Here is a 22,873-nt window from a genome sequence, read left to right as displayed (position 1 = left end):
CTACCACATCAAAGATCATTTTAGCCATGTTTGGTCACAATCCGTGAAGCATTTTCAGAGAGGAAGTTGCAAGTGTTTATGGACAGACTGACGACGTATCATAAGCTCACCTGAACTATGTCTCAGGTGGACTAAAAAGAGCTCAGTTACCAAAGATTAACCATGATGATAAAACATTATAATATCTTGAAAACAATAGTTACACAAGTATCATGGGTGCAGAGCAGATTGCCCTTTTCACACGCAAGGTGAACCATGCTGTACCTGCATTAAATATCCTGCTGTGCACAGCGGGATTCAGAATGGCAAGCACAGTTCCCTTTGTGGTGCGAATAGAGCACGTGTCTGTATGTAAAAGGTGCTGAAAAGACAACGGATACGCACACAGTCTCACTTGGGGTAGGGTATTAAAGCCGTCGCTCATCTACACTGACTACTCATAGGAAATGCTTCAAGTAGAGCACAAGAGAATGAAATAACCGAGCTAGAACGACACTCAGTGGAGCGCATACCCCCGCCAGACTGAACAGTTTACGTTTGGTATCCCACTAATAGGCCGGATGTGCATCCAGCTCTTCACCAACATCTAACCGACTTGTTCTTGTCACCTCCCCAACTCATCCACCTAGTTTTATCACGATCCGTTCACAACTTTTTGATATTTCATGCTATACTGTATAACGTTTTTGGCCCCATCACTCAATGGTGAAGAATCATTTAAATTCGCAGCTCAATGGAATACTGTTCTCGATGCGATGAAGCTAACTCCGAGGGCCTTCCACTCACTCACCTCAGGCAGGTAGGTGGTCTTTCTGTCTTCTACCGACTCATCTCCGGCCTTGCTCCCCCCGGCCCTGTCTGTGCTCTGTCCCCCAAATATTCCTACAGGTCGCACAAGATCTGCTAGCAACCCGATTCTGGTGAAACTGCCAAAATCAAGACTCTCTGCTCACCTTCATTCTTTCATTCCTCTTTTCTTCTGCCTCTGGAACAAACTCACTCACTCTATTCAATCCCACTCCTCCATCCATGTCTTTAAAACAGCTGTTCACCACCATCTCTTATCTTCCCCCATCCAAAACCTTGATCTTTTCTACCCCTGTTAATTCACCCCAGATCCACTTTTTTGAAATTCCGACTTCTTTCTTGGAAGTCCTAGCAGTGTCCATGTGTTTTTTTTTTACCTCTCCCACCCCCACCCCCTCCCCTTCCCGTGCCCCCCCCTTCCCGTGCCTCCTCCCCCAAGCCCTCTCCCTCCCACAGATCTCCCGATGTCCCTGTTCTCTGCTGTTGTACTTGTGTGCTTCCCTCTCTCTCCCCATCTTGTTTTCCACTCCCTTTATCTTACGTTTTATGTGTCAGTTTGTCTTTTTGTGATTAATGTTAGCTCTTACACGAACCTCGATCTTGTATACCAAAAAAAATAATAATAATAATAATTAAAATTCTCGTATCTGGATCCGAATCCAGAGCTTCACCAAAATTGAATCAATTAGTCTGTGTCACACACACAACATGTCCACTAAATTTCGGCCGAATCCGTCCACAACTTTTTGAGATATCCTTCTTAGGCTATGAGCCAGACCCTCAAATTTTCGACATTATGCTCAATCAGAGGGAGGATGGCTAACAGTTATTTTTGGCAAGGCCAGGGACCCTAGTGCTGAAAAAAATGTGATAGCAGTGCGAAACTCTTAGCCGTATCTGTGTTATCATCACATTTGTCAGACCACCCCAATAACGCTTTCGGTAATTTTTCCGCCTAAGATTTAGGGGGTGGGGTTAGTTTTGGGGCTTTCAAATAATATCTCCTATATGTATCAGTTAGTGTTGTATACCAGGTGAAAGGTAATTGAATTATCTTTCACATGATGTATAGAAAGTGCCTGTGTGATATATAGTAACCTCTTTATGATCATTAAAACATAATTATTTCCGCCAACCCTCAAAAATTTATCACAAAATCCCCAATGAAAACAAAATTAGGCAAAAATTCAGTTTGGCGGATATTAAATGAATTTTTGAATTTGAGAAACACACAGTATGATTAAAGTCAAATTTGGGCCTTAAATCTCATACACCTTGATAAAGATGAGAAAATCCAATATACAGTAGTTGCTGTAACCATGACCTAAAATCCATAAATGTATATCTTTCTGCTCTTATGATATATTGATTTACATTTTACGATTTTTGACCGACAGCATGTATATAGTTTGTATACCATTATTGGTCTAAAAATAGTATATATAATATTGGGATGTCAGCCATATATAGGCCAAAAAGTACTGAAATTGGTGTCAGAAATGTCTAATTCTAAAAATATGAAGGCATTATGACCAAACTGTATGTGGTGTTCTTGAATATACCACAGACGTATGATGCATGTGATGATTAACCTACTCCATGTATATGTATGTATCCTGATGTACCTTAACTTGGCGAGATAATTTACATCATATTCATGCAAACGTTTTTAGTCTTGTAGTGTTATATGGTTCTCTTATATTACCAGCTATACATAAAGTAAACCAAAGGAAAACAATGTACTTTCTATTTAAGCAACATATATTTATAGACATCATACCATAAAGTACACGAGTTATCAATTCAGCGTACACCATATTTGTTACACATATGTACATGATCTTTCTCCATACAGTTCTACAATTCAGAAGTTATCCTCGTCATCGTCGTCGTCTTCTTCATCGTCTTCTGCCGAACTGTCATCACTCTCACCATACACTCTCTGGTTGTCACATGTGGTGAGTTTGCACATGTCTGTGCACTTCAAACCACTGGCCATGCAGACACACATGGGTAGTGTGCATCTTTTCGAACAGGTGCATGCCAGTAAATCCAGAACCGCCTGTGGTGCAGGCTGTCCTTGCATCCAGTCGACTGCCAGCTGCACGCGACCATCCTGGGTATCCCAGTGCCATCCTTTCCCGATTGGACTCGGTACTGCTGGATCCATCTTGAGACTCCTCTTCCAAATAGCGGCTTGATAGTTGGCTCGCTGTGCATGTTTGGTTAAGCAGTCTTTGCACGGAGGTAGCTGGTGACTGTCGATCTCTCCCCTCTTGGCACAGAACAGGTGATATCTCAAGTCATTCACCTTCACTGTCCCCGACTTCGGTGCGTACATGAGACAAGTGAAGTTCTCCAATTTATCCATCAGTTCCTCACTGACGTCCCAGTCCTCTCCCAGCTGTGTACATGCATCCTGCACATCTTTGTTGGTTCTGATGAGTTTTAGTGCAGTCAGTTTTCCTCGTCCAGCGAACGTGCTGACTGTGTCGTATCCGGTATAGGCATGAATTCCAATTAGGGCCTGACATACATTTGTGCCGACTGACTTTCCTATTTTCCCTATGTCTAGGATTTTAGCCCTTGCTTTGGTGCCACATTTCTGAAACAACTTGGCATGAATCTTGGTATGAAATGCCAAGCCAATGACAAGTACGTCGGTGTCATCTGAGCTAATAAGCACATACTGGTATCCATGTGCGGCAGCATGGGCAGCATGCAAGAACAGACGACCATCTGCTTCCTCGTGTGTGCTTTCCAGGGCCACTACTTCTTGGCTAGCATCAGATGTGATCTGATAACACTTGTCATCGCATGTTACAAAGAGAACCTTTCCCTGTAGGCGTCTGATGTACTCTGGTTTCTTCCACTCTTCGACCAGGAACATGATAAGACTTGACTTGTTCCCAACATAGCTGAGAAACTTGCGCCATTGCCTTACAATTTGAGATGCCGTGATGTTTTTCAGCTCAAGTCCAAGTTCTTCCCCCCTGGTTAACCGTTCGCTGTTTTTGATGGAAGTCTCCTTGTAGGTGTCAAATACGACATCGATCCTCTGGCTACTGCATCCATCCTTCAGGGCCATGGATAGGACAATCATGGCCACTTCGGCAAATGTAGTTTGATCACCTGCCACCTTCTGTATAAGGAGCATCCCGTCAATAATTGTTGCCGAATTGTCGGGTATCCTTTCAGCCGGGGTCACAGTCCTTTGCAAGGCCGTGGCTAGGGCAGCTTTGTTGGTTTTCCGTAGAAGGCCTTCGGGTGTCGCCAGGGCCCATGGCAAGGGACCTAGAGGATGAGATAGCACCTCTGCCATGTGAAGATCTCGGCCCTGTGCCATCACGATAATTCTACCAAATAGAGCTCTGTCTGCTTGAAGAATTACTGCCCTGCCATTGCTTCTGCATTCCTTCTTCTTAGTGAGGTTGCTGAAAGTCTTCAGCTTGTTCAGTTGCAAAGGGTCGTGGAATTTCTTGATTGGTGGGTTGCTCTCAAGTCGCTCAATCTTGAAGTTTGTGTAGCACTTGTGTCCGACTTCCCATGCTTTCTCCAGATCCTTGGCAATATTTGGAGGGGCTGCACGTGCGGTGGAAATACTGATGAGAGAGCTGGCCATAGTGAATGGGTTCACCCAACTCTGGATCAGAGTTATCAGTGATGATACAGCGTCCTCATCTTTCTTGATCCGTGTTTGCTGCAGATCCGCGTGTTGTACGTGTGTGTTGCTCACATTCACCATTTCCCTCATCTGGTGGAGAAACGCACTCCTGTGTTCGGATGTGACATAGTAGCACTTCACTGCTCCAGATTTCAAGTTGAACCTGGTAGTGCCACCTGGTGTCTGTGTTTCTTTGTTGACAGTGACCTCAGTAGTTTGGTCAACTGGAATGCGTCCAAACGGATTGCTTTTTGACATTTGAACTGAGAAGTACCCATCCGAGAACGCTTGGAAGATGCCAGGGTGTTGCGTTGGAAGGTTTGTCATTTGTGTGTAGTATGCTGATAAATACCGTGCATAGTTGATTTTGTCGTATGCGAAGCACCAAGGAATCATGGCTTGGATAGCAGATAGATGTAATGGCCAATTACCTTCTCGGGAAGCACGCAGTAGAGCAAGCAAGACCGTTTCAACGATATCCACGTACGACATCCAGAATGACGACAATTCACCATTATCATGACGAAGGTGATGCTTGGGCCCATTTGCTTCCAAACAGCCTGAACTTCTTCACACGATTGATCTTCCAACAGGTTGTTCCACTGGCTCTCATCTTGTCCCAATTCAGCAACTTCTGCTAACAACGTAGTGACCGTCTGTGTTGCCTCTGGTCGCATCTTTTCCAACCAAGGGAGAAATTCAATCCACGCAAGCCTCATGAATGCTTCGTAGATGCTCTTATGTACACGGACTGCTCGGTTGTACATCTTCCCCTCCATAACCCGATTGAGTGAGCCTTCTGCGACGATTCCTGTTTCGATGCAAAAGTCTCTAAGACCAGCATCTTGGAAACGAGCACCAAGAATCGACATCACATTGCAGATTGTGTGGAACGTGCCGAGGCGAAGTACGATGTTAGCATATGTGTCTGTGTGTTTCCAGACGATCTCGGCAGCCTTAGCATACAGGGCCTGATCCATGACGACGACGATGTCCTGCAAGTGTAGGATCTATCGGACGCTTTCAGACTGCTTCAAGATTTCTGCGACTGTGGACATCTCTGTAGCTGGTGCATTTATTGTAGGCATATATCTAACAATATCCTGAGAGACGCTGATAGATGCCCTGAAAGGTGATGTTGAATCCTGTCCAACTTGGTGTTTTTTGTGTTACTGGGTCCACCTGACGGGCAATGACCCAAAGAAGATTCTTGATTTGAGCAACTTCCATAGCCATCTTGTTTTCCGCTGCAGCTGTTGATAATGTTTGTAGTGGATGAGGCCCAACACGTTCACCTGCAATGTAGACAGGCAGTGTTTCTTCTGTTATGCAGACTGTTCTTTGCTTGAGCTTCTCGATCTTCGGAAGTGGCTCCTTTGGAAGGTGTGGTCCATACATTTTGGCCTGCACTGCAATGCCATTGACTCGATGTGTTGTTCCTTTCCCGGTCAGCGTCTCTTCCAGTCTATCAATGTTATCCCATGCCAAGTTTGTGAATACATACGGCTGGATGCTGCTTGGTAGGACTGTTTGCTCATTTAGGTTTGCTGCAAGTTTTTGAAGACATAGTGTAGTGTCATTTTCCTCCAGTTGAGTGTAGGATATTGCATGTCCAAGATGGTTCAATGTGCGAATTAGTTCTACGTTCCCTGTGAGAGTCTTAACTGCATATGGGAGCAACATGTGTTTCGGAGGCTTTTGTTGTCCACAGCTCACTGCATAGATAATGTCCTGGCTGAAAGATTGCATCAGCATGATGACCCTGTTTGATGGAAGCTCGTTTTCCGGATCTCCAGTCAAGAGGCCAAGCATAAAGCGCTGGAGATAGACGGGAACGACGAAAGAGTCATTGTCGACGTCGGCTGGATGATAGGGCCATGGAGTTGGTTTGTTATCCTTCCCAATCATCGATCTGATGTGTGTCGATGTCTGATCAATGACTTTGGACATGTTTGATGATTTCCCTTTCCAAATGCTCAGTTGTTGTTTAAGTGTTTGTATTTCTTTGACAGCATCTTGTAGTGTTACATTATCAGGTACGACAATCAGTTTTCTACTGTTGTCTTGAAAGATGTGAACGCTATTTCCAAGATCAGTTTCCAGTTTCCGTGCGAGGTTTTTTCTTGTAGCAGTTCTTATCCCATGCAACCCTCTTGATGTCATTATCGATTGTAGGTGCTCTACCAGCGTTGTCATCCTAACAATTTCCTTATTCGGGATTATATGGTTCCGGATGTATACTAGCAACTCATTGTATGCTTCTTCTTCAGTGTAGTCAGATTCGTTTGTGGCGGCCGTGTTTCTGTCATGTGCATCTTTAGTGCTTGGTCTCGTGTAACTTCTGTAGCAAGAGAAATGGTATCGTGCTTCAGCTGCCACAATGTCTCTACTTGTGGCAGCCATGATTTTCGTGTCACATTTACGCACGGCGCTGTTTCGCAGTGTTTCATCTGCTCTCAGATCAACAGCCTTGCTCAACTTTTCACGGGATGACGTTCCCTTGCACCACTTGGTCTTTCCACAGAATATACAATCCGGTTCATAGATGCGTGATTCCGAAGATGCCCTTCTGGCTTGTCTCTTGCTCGCTGAACATGTTGCAGCAGCGTCGTCGGTTAAATTGGATTCAGCTTTTCGTTTCAGTGCTTCCAAATCTCGCTTCATGGTGAACACGCTCCTGCACTGCCTGTGGTAGAATACTCGGGGAATCTCCTTCTCTGGCAGCGACTGAGCAAGGTCGAGAATGGGTGCATGGTTCCGTATTTTGGCCGCATCCAGCAATGTAGGCCACGAATCGAATGTTTGAGGGCTTATGAGCGGATCTTCTGGTTTGACATCTAACGATAGCTTATGAATGATACAAACGTCCTTGGGAACTTTCTGAGTGATCGCAATCTCCATTGCAAGTATTTGTTCAATTGTCTATCTGCGGTACACTCTGTTTCACCACCACCAATATCACCACCACCGTCTCACCTGGAAAGACACATAATATCGAATGAGACCACCACCACCACCACTACTACAAATTAGCATCAGTTGCTATAGTTGCTTTAAAATGTATTCTGCACCAACAAATCTACAAAGAGAAATACATTAGATGTCGTGCACCGCTGTCATGGTTGCAAATCACCTAAAATATAATGAAAATATTGACATTGATGACAACATTCGTATTAGCATGTCTACACATATTGCATTGAATTTCATAGCACATCATGATCATATGTGTGAGGATATTGACTCTAATTATACTGTATGTGTGTCTCAAATCGAAACATACCTTTGACATACCTTTTGATTTTTGCCTATTTTTGTTCCTAAAATTGGGGATTTTGTGATGAAGTTTTGAGAGTTGGTGGAAATAATTATGTTTTAATAATCATTATAAAGAGGTTACTATAGATCACACAGGCACTTTCTATACATCATTTGAAAGGTAATTCAATAACCTTTTACCTGATATACCACACTAGCTGATATATACACGTGATATTATTTGAGAGCCAAAAAACTAACCCCACCCCCTAAATCTTAAGCGGGAAAAATGACCCGAAAAGCGATAAATGGGTGATCTGACAAATGTGATGATAACACAGATACGACTAAGAGTTTCACACTGCTATCACATTTTTTTCAGCACTAGGGACCTTGGCCTTGCCAAAAATAACTGTTAGCCATCCTCCCTCTGATTGAGCATGGTCGACCCCTCGGCTCATAGCCTATCTCACAGTCAAACTAAACAGACAAGGGTGAAAACATAACCTCTGGCCACCTTTGGTGGCGGAGGTAATCTATCTATAATTCCAGTAATCTCTGTCTGTCTGTCTGTACGTCTGTACGTTTGTTTGTTTGTCTGTGACCGCTGTTTCTCGACAACCACGGGTCCGATATACTTTTAACTTGCCAGGTATATTGCTGGGGACCCGAGGATGTGCCTTTTCAAGGTTTCATATTAATCGGACAATTACTTACCGAGCTATGTCCAAAAAACGATTCAACCAATCAGAGAGCAGCGAACGATCGCGTGTGCCGAACGTGGCGGGCACACTCTGCCTCGGATGGCACATTTGAGAGCGTATTCATTTATTTCACGTTTGCAAACTATGTTGGCGTTAAACTATGTTTTACAACTAATAAAAACGAATTTGCGATTCATTCGCTTTCCTGCGCGTTTGTGCACGCGATGGCGATTTCTTTAGCAAACTCCGGAAGCCGTTCGCTTTGGACCAAACCATTGCATGTAAATAGAGGGGGGGGATTGTCACCACTCGCAAGCCGTTCGCTTTGGACCAAACCATTTCATGTAAATAGAGGGGGGGGATATAATTTTAGATATAGATATAGTACGGGCATGCCCTAGTAATCATAACAAGCGAAAGGCACACCAGTAATGTGAAGGGGTGCACGTGACATATATGCACTCATTAAACCTCGTATATGAAAACTTGTAATTTTATTGCCATTGGTATACCCGTGTTCGCAAATCCTACTCCACTGCGCTTGCTTCTCCTTTTAGTCCTTGAGCCAGACCAAAAGTAATGCTCCGGCGGGGGGAGTAATTCTCATTATGATTTTCCATTAGACCAATGTCTCAAGTGTCAGAAAAGGTGTGATGCACATCTGAGAACGGTAGCTTAGTGCCCGGATGGACGCCATCTTTGAAACCACCCAGCTCGAAAATGCCCATTTGGTGGGGTACATTGTTGCACGTGTATCTGGACTTCTATACTAGCTATCGATGTGCGGTTGACGACTAAATATACGTCCGATGTGTACCGTCTAAATAAAAAATAATATGAAGCATTTTGTTTTAGATTAATTATTATAAAAATTAATTATCGAAAAAAAATCATATATTTTTCAATATTTTATTATTAGACTTGTACTTTTTTTAGTGAAACAACACTGGTATGATTTTCCAAATTATGCATTGTGCTACACCGTTTATCTGTCTATAAAAATAACTCAAAAACTAAAACATATCATCCACCACGAGTTTACAACAAATAAATGTAAAGAGGCATAAAATGACTTAGGCCGCCGCTGGCATTATCTATTCTGACGATAACGCAAGTTAGGAATGTCGTACGGAGAGGATTTTAACACCATACGATATCTAATAAGCAGGCGGAAATTGTTACATAGGAAATCTGCACTTTGGTGGCCATCTTGGATTTCAAAATGGCCGCCAATTATATTAATTATTCATTACTAGAGTTTGGAAAGACGTATGGAGCTGATTTTAACACCATACGATGTATATTCCTAATAAGCAAGCGGAGGTATCATTGAACATGTCATGTTTTAGTCAAATAACACCGGTATGATCTTCCAAATTATACATTTTGCTAAACCGTTTATCTGTCTATAAAGATTTTCAGGCAATTTGGCCTGCATTATAATAGAGAACAACATATGCTATACAATATACAGTGCACACAAAGTTAATCATCAGAGTCGCCATCAGAGTCATTGGCATCCTGAGCCACGATAGCATCATCCTGCACCATGTTGGAGCATCCCTGCAGCTTACACACAACAGTGCACTTCAACCCATTCAGTATGCAGGAGCAATCTGACGGTCGACACGTCCTTCTGCATGTGCATGAGATGAGATTCAAGACGACATCTGGAGCTGGTAGACCCGCCATCCATCGGATTGTGAGCGAACCGCCATCATCGAGTTCCCAACCATGTCCTGCTGATGGTGTTGGGACGTCTGGTAGGTTTTCAAGGCTGCGTCGCCAGATAGCCACCTGATAGTTGGCCCTAAGCGTATGCTGCATCAAGGAGTCTTCACAAGGCGGCAATTGTCCAGATTCGATCTGGCCCTTCTTTGCACAGAACATGTGATAACGGAGCGAATTAACACCGACGATCTTCGTGTTCTTGGCGTACAGCTGACACGTGAAGGCCTGAATGCTATTGAAGACGTCTGTTGGTACATTCCACGAAGATCCCAGATCTGTGAATGCTTGAAGATACAGCTCATTCGCTTGCACAAGCTTCAAAGCCTTTATCTTTCCTTGGCTAGCCAGAGCACTCACAGTGTCACACCCGCTCCATGCATGAAGCCCTGGCAATGCACTGCAAACTCCAGACCCCAATACCGCAGCCAACTTTCCAACGTCGATCATTCTGACTCGAACCTTTGTTCCTCGTCTGATGAAGAGCTGACTATCGATGGTTCTGCTGAGATGAAGACTGATGATCAGAACGTCGGTGTCATCTGCCACTAAGATGATCGTCTTGTAGTGGGTAGCGGCGTGCTTTGCGTGGAGAAACATACGCGTGTCTGCTTCCTCGTGGCTACATTCGAGTGCTTGCACCAACTTCCACCTATCGCGGGTCAGTACCAGACATTTTTCACCACAGGTGACATACAGTGTTCTGTTGCCTAGCTTTTCGCGATTTGTTTCATGTTTCCACGACTCCGCCAGAAACACAACCAGTTTCTCCTTTGTCTGGCTGCAAGCAAGGAGACGCCGCCAGTTCATGATTTTGTGTGCGGGTCTGATCTCGCTGAAACTGATGCCTTCATTTGAACCGCGGTTCACACGCTCAGCTGCTTTGATGGATTCTTCTGTGTATGTGTCAAAGACAACATCGATGCGCTCACTGCCTTGACCAGCGTGAAGCGCTGCAGCAAGGATGCGGTCAGATAGTTCTTCGAACGTGTCGTTCTCGCCATGCATCTTTTGTATGAGAGCCATCGCATCAATTATTGTTGCACTTCGCTTGTCAACGTTCTCGGCTGGTTCCACAAGACCTTCCATGTGTTTCGCAAGTGCAGCTTTGTTCGTTTTTTTCATTGACCCTTTCACGCTCAAGCTGAAGTGATGACATGATGTTCAGAGCTTCTCTGAGGATTTCTTGCACTGTTGCCATATCTGTGGCAGGCGCGTTTATAGTCCGGCAGGTAGCCAACTACATCTTCCGTCACCTGAACACGATCTCTAGTCATGATGTTGAAACCAGTCCACAAACTGATTGTCTGGTCGCATGGTTCCAGCATGCGAGTCATAATCCATATAGTCTAGTAGGAAGACTAGGTCCCCCTGCACCCCCCGGAGATATACTTCTAATCAGTGTTTCTAGATTGGAAAAAATGTGTAGAAAATGACTAGCTATGGCCCCAAGCTGAAAAAATGTCCCACATACCATTTTTATGCAAATTACTGCTGCAAATTTTATGCAAAATTATGCAAATTTTATGCAAATTTTTGATGAGGAGTAGAGTTGAGGGGTCTTTGAGGGCTTCATCGAGGTGCTCTCGGTTGCAAGACTGGGTCATTCTGAGAAGCACAGCAGGGTCAGAGATCATGATGTTCTCCTCCTCAGTGAATCTCTCCATCAACAGCCTCTCCATTGCCTCACACACTGTTTTGAGGCAAAAGAGGGACTTTGCGTAGGCCTTTCCACTGAGAACACCTTTGAGAGATCCACTTGTTACTAGTTGTGCCTCAAAGAGAATCTCTGCATATCCAGAACCACGCATCTTGTGTCCAGTGAGCATCCCGATGTAGTTCATGGATGTGTGGAAGGGTCCAATCGTTACTACATGACTAGCAAATTCATTTGGCCAGCGCCAGATGATGGGAAGGGCTTTCATGCAGACACCCAGATCAAATGTATTCAGGACCCATCTCTGACCCACCTCAGCAGTTGCTGCCTCGGAACGCTTCAGTAGCTCACGAACAACTGCGTTGTCTGTGATCGGTTGGTGGATAGGCGTGCAGTAGTCGACTGTTGATTTGCTGGGTGGGGGAGAACCAGTTGCAGAGGTGAAACCCCCTAGCCCAGGCACAGGCTGCAGGCCATTGCCATGCCATGCAGGCACCAGGCACAGACCGATCACAGACAACGCAGTTGTTCGTGAGCTACTGAAGCGTTCCGAGGCAGCAACTGCTGAGGTGGGTCAGAGATGGGTCCTGAATACATTTGATCTGGGTGTCTGCATGAAAGCCCTTCCCATCATCTGGCGCTGGCCAAATGAATTTGCTAGTCATGTAGTAACGATTGGACCCTTCCACACATCCATGAACTACATCGGGATGTTCACTGGACACAAGATGCGTGGTTCTGGATATGCAGAGATTCTCTTTGAGGCACAACTAGTAACAAGTGGATCTCTCAAAGGTGTTCTCAGTGGAAAGGCCTACGCAAAGTCCCTCTTTTGCCTCAAAACAGTGTGTGAGGCAATGGAGAGGCTGTTGATGGAGAGATTCACTGAGGAGGAGAACATCATGATCTCTGACCCTGCTGTGCTTCTCAGAATGACCCAGTCTTGCAACCGAGAGCACCTCGATGAAGCCCTCAAAGACCCCTCAACTCTACTCCTCATCAAAAATTTGCATAAAATTTGCATAATTTTGCATAAAATTTGCAGCAGTAATTTGCATAAAAATGGTATGTGGGACATTTTTTCAGCTTGGGGCCATAGCTAGTCATTTTCTACACATTTTTTCCAATCTAGAAACACTGATTAGAAGTATATCTCCGGGGGGTGCAGGGGGACCTAGTCTTCCTACTAGACTAATACGTGATTTCGGCGCTGCGCAAGGGATGTTGCGCCTGCAAGAGTGTCAGAAAGATCTGCAGGCTTGATTGCAGGTGGGCCCTCTCGTTTCCCACCGCTGTATATTGGAACTAAATCGCTGGATGATGGGATAGATCGCTTCTTATCTGCTTTGGATACTGCCGATGGAGGTTGGGGCGGCAAACACGACTGCGACTTCGGTTGGACGATGATACCGTTGACGCGATGCGATGTTCCGCCACCACTCAGCGATTCCTCTAGCCTGTCGATGTTATCGAATGCTAATACAGTCGGGACCGAAGGGTGCACATGTGACGGAAGTGGTACTGTATCTTTCTCCACACTTGCTAATTTGTCTATGCATAGCGCTGTCTCGATTTCTTCCAGAACTGTGTACGAACATCCGTGCCCGAGTCGATTCAATATTCTGATGACCTCTGTATTACCGGTGAGCGTTTTCATGACCCACGGAAGTAGGACATGCTTCGATGTTCTGATGGTACCCCGGTGTACAGCATTGATGATATCTTGAGCCATCGACCATACCAGTGTGTCGGCACGCGCAGAGCTACCCCCACTCCCGCAAATCGAAGTATGCAGAAATACACGAAGAGAATCTGGTATCTTCACGTAATCTGAAGTGAGTTCTGCTGGCTGAGGCGGCCAACGTTCATTGTAATGAGCATCTTTGATCTGGTGTCGCAGTGAAGTAGCTGCACGCACAATGTTACTTTCACCGTCCGTTCGTTCAAATGCTTTCACTTCTGCTTTCAGGTTTACGCACTCTGCAGCAATCTCTCGCTTTGTCAGATTATCGGGCATCAAGTATACACGGTGTTTCACATTGAAGAAGATGAGCGATTCTCCAAACTCTCTTTGTAATGTGCGCTGCAGATTCTTCTTGATGGAGTCACGAACATCAACTGAAAATGTATCTGAAGACAGGATATCTGTTGCAACATCAACTATTGGAACAATCCTCGGGTTCAAGAACAAGTCAGTGCGAATGAAATTGAATATACATCGTATCATTTCTTTTTTCTCGATATTATCTTCAATGTCAGTTTCTACTTGAGGTTTTTGGGGCCGTGTGTAGTTTCTATAGCAGGAGAAGTGGTAGTGAGCCTCAGCTGCAACCATATCTCGTGTAGTCAATGCCAAAACTCTCTCATCATTGCGAGCTGTCGCAGCATCTCTTATTGTCTTATCTGCTCGAAGTTCAACAGCCAAGACAACTGTTTCACGGGTACGACTGCCTTTTATGAATTTTGAAGCACGCTGGCAAAAAATGCATTTATCATCGTAGACCGTTGAAGTTGATCCTGTCTCTTCCCGTGATGATCGCCGTCGCACCGCATCGCCAGTATCAACTGAAGAACTTCTAGCTGCATTGGTCAAAGTAGCTAGGTGGTTTTTGTGAGTGAAGTCTGATCTACAAGCCCTATGGTATAATATTGGAATATTAGGAAGTTCAACTGCGCCTTCTTGGACTAGCTTTAGAATTGGATAAAAGTTTCTAACTGCGGCTGCGTCACACAATGTCTTCCAAGAACTGTTGCCCGCTGCCTTGCTTAGTTCAGAGAGTGGCGACTTCTTGCTGCACAGGATGCACGTTCCGGACTCAGGTTCAATCTTCGCCCGTTTCGCCTCGACACCGGCCATCTCAGCTGAAAGAACAAAAAGACTGACGTTAGATTACTCCGATATCCGAAAAGCTCGCCAGCTTACATAGACATACTCATCCAAGTCAGTGAACATGTTAGATGGCGCCACAATACAACTCTATAATAGAGTTGTATGTGGCGCCATCTAACATGTTCACTTTTAGTTCTTAAGCCACCCACCCCCCCCCCCCCCTCAGAAATTAATCAGGTCACCGCAACAAATCTCAGACTGAGATATAGAATATAGAATATAGATATAGAATAGACTGACGTCACTTTCGGCACTGGGTTCTGTGGGTTGATTATCGGCGGGAAATTCCAACTGACATAGTTTCGGTTTGTGGAAAGTGCATGCCTTTTCATATATTTTTTGTGTAAACTCGTGGTGGATGATATGTTTTAGTTTTTGAGTTATTTTTATAGACAGATAAACGGTGTAGCACAATGCATAATTTGGAAAATCATACCAGTGTTGTTTCACTAAAAAAAGTACAAGTCTAATAATAAAATATTGAAAAATATATGATTTTTTTTCGATAATTGATTTTTATAATAATTAATCTAAAACAAAATGCTTCATATTATTTTTTATTTAGACGGTACACATCGGACGTATATTTAGTCGTCAACCGCACATCGATAGCTAGTATAGAAGTCCAGATACACGTGCAACAATGTACCCCACCAAATGGGCATTTTCGAGCTGGGTGGTTTCAAAGATGGCGTCCATCCGGGCACTAAGCTACCGTTCTCAGATGTCCATCACACCTTTTCTGACACTTGAGACATTGGTCTAATGGAAAATCATAATGAGAATTACTCCCCCCGCCGGAGCATTCACTTCAAAATATGGCCGGTTGGCTCAAGGACTATCTGTGCTCTTCACCCTTTCCTTTCACTTCCTCCTCTCTAACCTGGAAGTCTGCCAACATCACTCCCATCCACAACAAGGGTGCAGTGATCTCAACTGCAGAGCAGAAAGTTTACTTTGGAATCTTCTTCTTTTTTTTGTATGTGGCTGAAGGCTATGAGAGTGCAAGTAGCATCATTGGCTGAGGGTCCATCTGTGCTGCTGATGCAGTGCCTCCTGCAGGTTAGAGCAGGAATTTGAAATTGATTGAGGGCGCCGGCAATGTCTTGCCTACTCTTCGTGAAGGACACCATGGTATCTTTGATGTCCACCAATTAATGTCAGCAGATCGGAAGCCGGTTTAACGTCCATCTGAGCTATGGCACACACATTGATCAATCACCCTGACTGCAAGACACCAGGACAACAGTTTTTAGTTGGGCCAAGATTCCAGGAAAGATGTCTCAGAAGTGAATATGCATACCTCCGGGGCCCAGGTAATTCTGCCAGGATTTCCAATTACCGTGCAAGCAAAGTCACGGAGTCCATTATCACTGCTAATGTCAAGTTAGCAGTGATAATGGACTTTGGTAGTTGGTCGCCGCCTCGCCAGCAATTTGGTAGTCTGCCCTACCTTACACTTATTGGGGTTGAGGAAGAAGTTGTAGTTGAGAAGCCGTTGGAAAAGGGCATGGAAATTCTGGGAATGTTTTTCAGTGGAAGGGCTGGCCTTTGTCATCCAGGTAGAGATGGTGTGTCACCAGGTAGAGAAACAAGAAGTCCAGGCTACGGCGGACCTCATCCATGAAGCGCTGAAAGGTCTGTAGGGCATTGCACAATCCATATGGCATTGTCTTGTATTCAAAAAGACCGAAAGGTGTTACGCTGGCTGTCTCCGGATGTCCAACTCCACCCATGATGATCTGGTGATAGGCCTTCACCAGATCGATCTTTGAAAACACCTTGGCCCCTGTCAGCATCAAGGAGCAATCATGGATGTGTGGGATAGGGTACTGGTCAGGGATGGTGGTGTTGTTGGGTGCATGGTAATTGCCCCATGGATGCCACACACCATTCATCTTCGGACCATGTGCAATGGCGGCATGTAATTGCTGGATGAAAGCCCGACAATCCCAAGTTGGAGAAGGGTGTTGAATTCGGCTTTGGCGGCCATGTGGCGTGTTGGGCACAAACGACGACTTTTGACAAATTAGCCGATCCACAGGTTTCAATATGATGTTGTACACGGTGTGAACGGCATTCCTGTCTCACCTGTCGTGTTGTGAGGGCTAGGGACTCGGACCATAAGTCCAAAAATTCCCACCTGTTGTCGATGAAAGATAGCTGTGGAGCTCCATGCGACATGACCTCAGTTTGGACAGTAGCCAACGTGGTCGAGTGGAGGAGGTGATTTGTCTTTCGGTTGACAAGGTGTGCAAACTCGCGGATGAAAATTTAGATTTTTTTTCGTGTTTTGTGTTTATTTGATGATAAAAGCGAAACGTACATTCTCGTGTTTCATGGGTTCCATCCCAGAGTTAACCCTACAATTATGTATGCTATTTATACTCGATCTTGCTTGATCTACAAATTTAAACAAACTTGTCCATTTAAAAATTTTCCATTCACCCAAAGCAAAGTATAACTTATTTTAAATGAATGTTAATTAATTAATTAATTAATGGGGGTCAGGTGGTTGGGGTCACGAAGACTCGGCATGACCCGTGTTCACGTCATATAAACGAGTAATTTAAACAAACATAATACGAGAGGTTTTACAAGCTGCAGAAAAACGATAATAATAAATAATATACAACAATATAAAGACTCACGCGGGTCTAAACAAAAGTGAGGGTGGGGGGCGGAGCATGGTGGCGCGAAATGGGCGGGGCAGTATAAGATGGTAACCAATGGGGTTTCCGTGCGTGCAGGGCGCGTCGACCTTTTTCATTGTTGCTCTCTGTCCGTGCACAGTCTGAACCGCGGGGTTCGACTCCCAACCTGCAAGGACCCCGTGCAGAGACCTTCGTGCTGCGAGACCCCTTCGGTGCGCCAAAAGTGAGTTTGCCGCGTTACTCGACGATTGGTGGAAACGTTATAAAGTTTTTGTCTGTGGTTGGGTTTGTCACTGTGCAACATCATTATATCAGGATGAATTGTATAAATGAAAACCTACAGAAATTAAGGTATCAATATTGGAATAAACGTTTTTTTTTTTTTTGGTTTTACAAAGTATTGATTTCGACAGATAACGTAATGTTAATTTTTCGAGCAAACGAGTATATGGTTTGTGATCAGAACAAAGGAAACATTATTTAAGAGCCCATAATGTATAGCCTGAACCCCAGGAAATCATGGGGCATGAACCTCCATCCACCTGGGTATACAATGAGCCTTAAATGTCTGTTATGACTTCCGACAGTGACTTCAGACAAGGGAGGGACAGCAGACGAGCAATGACTTTCCCCTGTGACTCTCTCATATGACATCATTATTTCCTAAGCCCACGCCCTGGTATCTATTGATGACGTCATTATAAGACTGGGCGGTTCGCTCTTTTCATAACGAATGGCATATAATTGGAAGAGTCGTTAAAAATTGGTATCCTTATAAAATAATTATAGGCTTTGTATCTGCACTGTAATGGTGATTGTATTGCATTATATTGTCCCTCTTGATTCACTTTCAGAGCTGATGTACAGCAGATGGTGTAAAATGGAACAGGTATTGGTGCAAGACTGGCTCAAAGAGTTTAAGGTAATACACCACCTTCACAATAGTGTCTGTAACCACAATGGTTATTGACTTAGGTTATTTATTTATTTTAGTCCACACAACTTACCACTGGATCACGAATAGTATCTACAATGATAGTTCGTGATTTTTATAAAAGAGCGAGGTGATGGAATGTTAACAAGCGTTACGCCTAGGTCCCCCATCGTTGAAGTGATGCGAGTTGACAAAGTGGAAGACGCAAGGCGGCCATCTTGGATTTTCACGTGGCGACCCAATTTTCAATAGTGTTCTTCCTTATGCCGAGATACACCCAAACACCAGATTAGACGTTAGTAGTTCGTTTATTTTTCACGATATTTCGCTCACAAGGTTCAGAAATATATATGGTGGCGGCCATCTTGGATTTTGACGTGGCGACCCAATTTTGAATAGCGTTCTTCCTTATGCCTAGATACACAAACACACCAGATTAGAAGTTGGTACTTCGCTTATTTTTCAAGATATTCCACTCACAAGGTTCAGACATACGTGGCATCAGACAAACATGGCGGCGGCCATCTTGGATTTTGACGTGGGTTGCACCCACACACCAAATTAGAAGTTGGTACTTCGCTTATTTTTCAAGATATTCCACTCACAAGGTTCAGACATACGTGGCATCAGACAAATATGGCGGCGGCCATCTTGGATTTTGACGTGGGTTGCACCCACACACCAAATTAGAATTCGGTCCTTCGCTTACACACGCACGCACGGACGCACGCACACACGGACGGAGGGGAAAACCATAGTCCCCCTTTCGCTCCGCGGTGCGACAAGGGACAATAAAACAAACTTGCAGTGCCACTGTAAATGGCATCATATGGACACGATGTAAAGAAATGAACGAACAGGAAAAGAGGTGAAGAAACAGCAACTTGTAAGTAAGAGGGTTATGATGGGAAGGGTTAATCGGGGTAGGACGGGAGGATGACATGAGATGGTGGTGCACCACTTTCTAAAATTGTAAATAATTAATTAAAATTAAAATTAATTGATTGATTGAATTAAGATTGATTGAATTAAAATTGTAAATTGTAAAAAATTTAAATTTTAGCTTGCTTGCTAAAACTGCTAAAATAAAAATGTGATTGAACCACTTCCAGAAGGAGGTTTCACAAACGGAATAAAAAAAATCGCACCGGTTCACGAAGGAAGCGGTTCAGTCTGGAATTATAGATAGATGAAATGGGCAAAGCCTAGACACGAAGGAAATCCTTTAGAACACTTTGAAATTACCCTTTAGAACCCACTAGAATGACACTTTAGAACCCCTTAGAATAAAGCATGGTGGGTTAGAAAGGTTCTTCTTCCTTTTCATTGATGGATGGAAGGAAGGACATAGCCAGATATCGAAGCAGCTTCACCGTTTAAAAGACACAGAGTGGAAGCCTGGCTTTTGGGAGTTTAACCAGGAGAGGATCACTGGAAGAACATGTGTGTCCTAGAGGAAGCAGAGAGGGTCAGAGGACCGAGAAAACAGGGGGAGCTAAACCCAAGGAGGGATGGTATTTATGTATGGTCTTTCACAATAGGCCGTCTCGAGACACTTTACAAGAGAAGGAGGTAATGGAAAAGGTGCTCAAATTCCGATCCAGTTCGCTAACTATTTGTTTGGAGAATGGACAAACAACAACAAAACGTCCGAAAACCAGGGAAGAAATCAAGGAAAACTAGAACAACACGGTGAAGAGCATACCTCTCCCAGACGAATTCGTTTACAATCTGTATCCACGGATAGGCCGGATCTGGATCCGGACCCTGAACCAAAATTGAATCGGCTTGTTCGTGTCACCTACCTAACTCATCCACAAAGTTTCATCCGAATCCGTCCAAATTATTTGAGATATCCTGCTAACAGACAAACAAACCGACATGGATGAAAACACAACCTCCACGCACCTTCCCTGGCAGAGGTAATTAACAGATAATTGTTTAGGAATGGGAGAGCACCTTTAACCATTAGTATAGTGATCTAAAGCTACACATCAGGATAATGATGAGGGAAATGGATCTTCTCATTTGAACTACTAATAAGCTGCTCCATCAGACTGAATTCAGACAAAAAGCCAAATTATCTATCCATTAACTGGGATTGGGGATCCATTGGACTGCCTTAATATAATCTCTTTTATTTATTTAAAAAGGCATTTGCGATCAATTTTTCTTCTTTCTTTATTGTGATCTTTCCTTCGCTACAGTGCCGTCACGTATGGCCTTCGACAACATTGTTTCAGTTCTTCTCAGTCTGACGTTTTCTCATTATGGAACAGGTTGCATCACCCAGCAGACATCAGATTTTTTCACTAGGGAATAGGATCCGGCTAAAATCCTCGTCTGATGTACCATGGACATAGCATGTCCTTTGGAGAGAACATCCAACTGATTATAATCCAGATCGAGCAAATTGATTGCAGGATCGATTTGGTGATTTCTTTTTCCAGAGTGGTCACCCTATGTGCATTTATATAATAGGCACATCCATGGAGGAAGGAGAATAACATTTTAATTACCTTAACATCTCTGCCCCACTCAAAGAGCTGCTGTGAACTGTGATGTCACTGCATAGGTCGAAAATCTCTCGTCTTATTCTCATCATTGTCCACATCCTCCTTTGCCCCCTTCTTCTTCAATGGCACTGGCTCCTAGTGGGGTCAGCCTTGGGGGACCGATACTGGCTCAAGTCTTTCTGGAGCTAGCTGGCCTGATGGGACCTTCCACTGTTGCAGGAATTTAAAATTTTGTTCCGAGTTAAGAGGCCTCTCATACATAACAAACAAACTATCTCACCTACTGGTTTTGAAAGACACCATGGGATCTTTAATGTCCACAAATGTCCAGTGCTGGCAGATGGGTCCTCTGGTTTAACACCCTTCTTCTAACTTGCACATGTTTATAAATAAAATGTAAATTTGTGACGCCAGATTGGCTAACAATTTTTCAACATGTATATGATTTCCAACCGCAACACGCAGCATAGATCTTCAAAAAGGAAAGAAATAAAAAGGATGACAGTGAAGCGCGGTGCTACGCGCGCTACTTGCTTACCAAGGAGGAAGCGGACAACGCGGTAAATCAAAAGAGTCTTTATTGAAAGAGCCCCACTGTAGCACTGAGGAGCTCGGGGCTGCGAGCCCCGTGTATATCCCGAGGCCACGCCTACCCCTCGGGCGTGGCCGACGCCCACTTGGTGCACGGAATGATGCCATCACGCCAGTGAGCTTTCGTGTCCGCCACATGCGCCCCCCCAGAATTCCCGCGCACCTGGGGGGCCAGTTTGCGGGGCAAATGGATGACCCGGCCGAAGTGCCCTCTGGCGACTGGCAGCGTCCGGGGTGCAGGGATGCCAGCTGGGATGCCTCCGGCTGCACCCGGGATGGGTGCAGGACCAGGGGGCGGCGTGCCGGCGGGGCTGGGCGGTGCTGGGCGGTGTCGGGGGTCCGCCCGCAGGGGGGTGGTCCCGACGCGGTGGCCGAGCCACCGGCGGTGGGTGGTCCACGTCGAGGTGGGCCGGCTTGAGGCGATCCACTGAGACGCGGTCGGGAGTACCGCCGATGTCCAAGGTGAAAAGTTTCACCCCGGTCTCCAGCACGCGGAAAGGCCCGTCGTACGGGGGGCGCAGTGGTGTCCGGTGGGCGTCGTGGCCGGACGAAGACGTACTCCGCGGTGCGAAGCTCAGAGGCGACGTGCGTAGGTGGGTGCCCATGGTGCACCGTCGGCACCGGGGGGAACCTCCGGGCTGTCTCCTGCAGCGCGGAGCGCTCCTGCGCCGCAGACCATGGTGCCGTGGGGTCGGGGAGGAACTCGCCCGGCACCCGCAGTGGTTGTCCGAACACCAACACCGCTGCGGATGCACACAGGTCGTCCTTGGGGGCCGTCCGGAGGCCCAGCAGGACCCAGGGGAGCCTGTCGACCCAGCCGCCGTCGCGGAGGGTGGCCCGGAGCACGGCCTTCAAAGAGCGGTGGAACCGCTCGCACAGGCCGTTGGCCTGGGGGTGGTAGGCCATGGTTCGGTGCAGCTGGACGCCGAGCCCCCGCGCGACCGCCCCCCAGAGCACCGAGGTGAACTGGGGGCCGCGGTCAGACGAGATGTCCGAGGGGGCGCCGAACCGGGCGACCCAGGTGGCGATGAACACCTGTGCGACGTCCGCCGCCGTCGTCGCCGCCAAAGGCACGGCCTCCAGCCACCGGGTGGTCCGGTCCACCATTGTGAGGACATGGGTGAAACCCCGCGAGGGGGGCAGAGGTCCCACCAGGTCCACGTGAACGTGGTCGAACCTACGTTCCGGCACCGTAAACGGGGCCAATGGGGCCTGGGTGTGTCGGTGCACCTTCGCGCGCTGGCACGCGAGGCACGTCCTGGTCCAGCCGCGGATGGCCTTCCGGAGGCCATGCCAGACAAACTTGGCGGCGACCAACCTCTGGGAGGCCTTCGTGCCTGGGTGGGACAGGCTGTGGAGGGCGTCAAAAACCTGGCGCTGCCAGCCCGCGGGCACGATGGGGCGAGGCCGCCCGAGGGAGACGTCGCACAAGAGGGCCGTGCCCGCGCCGTCGAACGGCACCTCAGTGAC

General features: G+C 45.8%; 1 protein-coding gene across 2 annotated transcripts in view; it reads left to right on the top strand.

The window, feature by feature from the left end:
• The first annotated feature begins 17,419 nt into the window (after positions 1 to 17,419).
• LOC137429905 (hyccin-like) overlaps positions 17,420 to 22,873 on the top strand; it is an 85,126-nt gene continuing 79,672 nt past the window's right edge. The window contains exons 1-2 of one of the 2 annotated variants that reach the window (XM_068120266.2): positions 17,420 to 17,585; positions 18,217 to 18,284. In XM_068120266.2, coding sequence (XP_067976367.2) covers positions 18,222 to 18,284 — 63 coding nt within the window. In that variant the 5' untranslated portion in view covers positions 17,420 to 17,585; positions 18,217 to 18,221. The remainder of the gene's footprint in view (positions 17,586 to 18,216; positions 18,285 to 22,873) is intronic. The other variant, XM_068120265.2, reaches the window with a different exon arrangement.

Source organism: Myxine glutinosa, chromosome 6 (genome assembly GCF_964187855.1).
Source record: "Myxine glutinosa chromosome 6, kmMyxGlut1.1, whole genome shotgun sequence".
Taxonomy (NCBI): Eukaryota; Metazoa; Chordata; class Myxini; order Myxiniformes; family Myxinidae; genus Myxine; species Myxine glutinosa.
The sequence above is the reverse complement of the archived record's forward strand: the minus strand, read 5'-3'. Positions and strand labels throughout refer to the sequence as shown.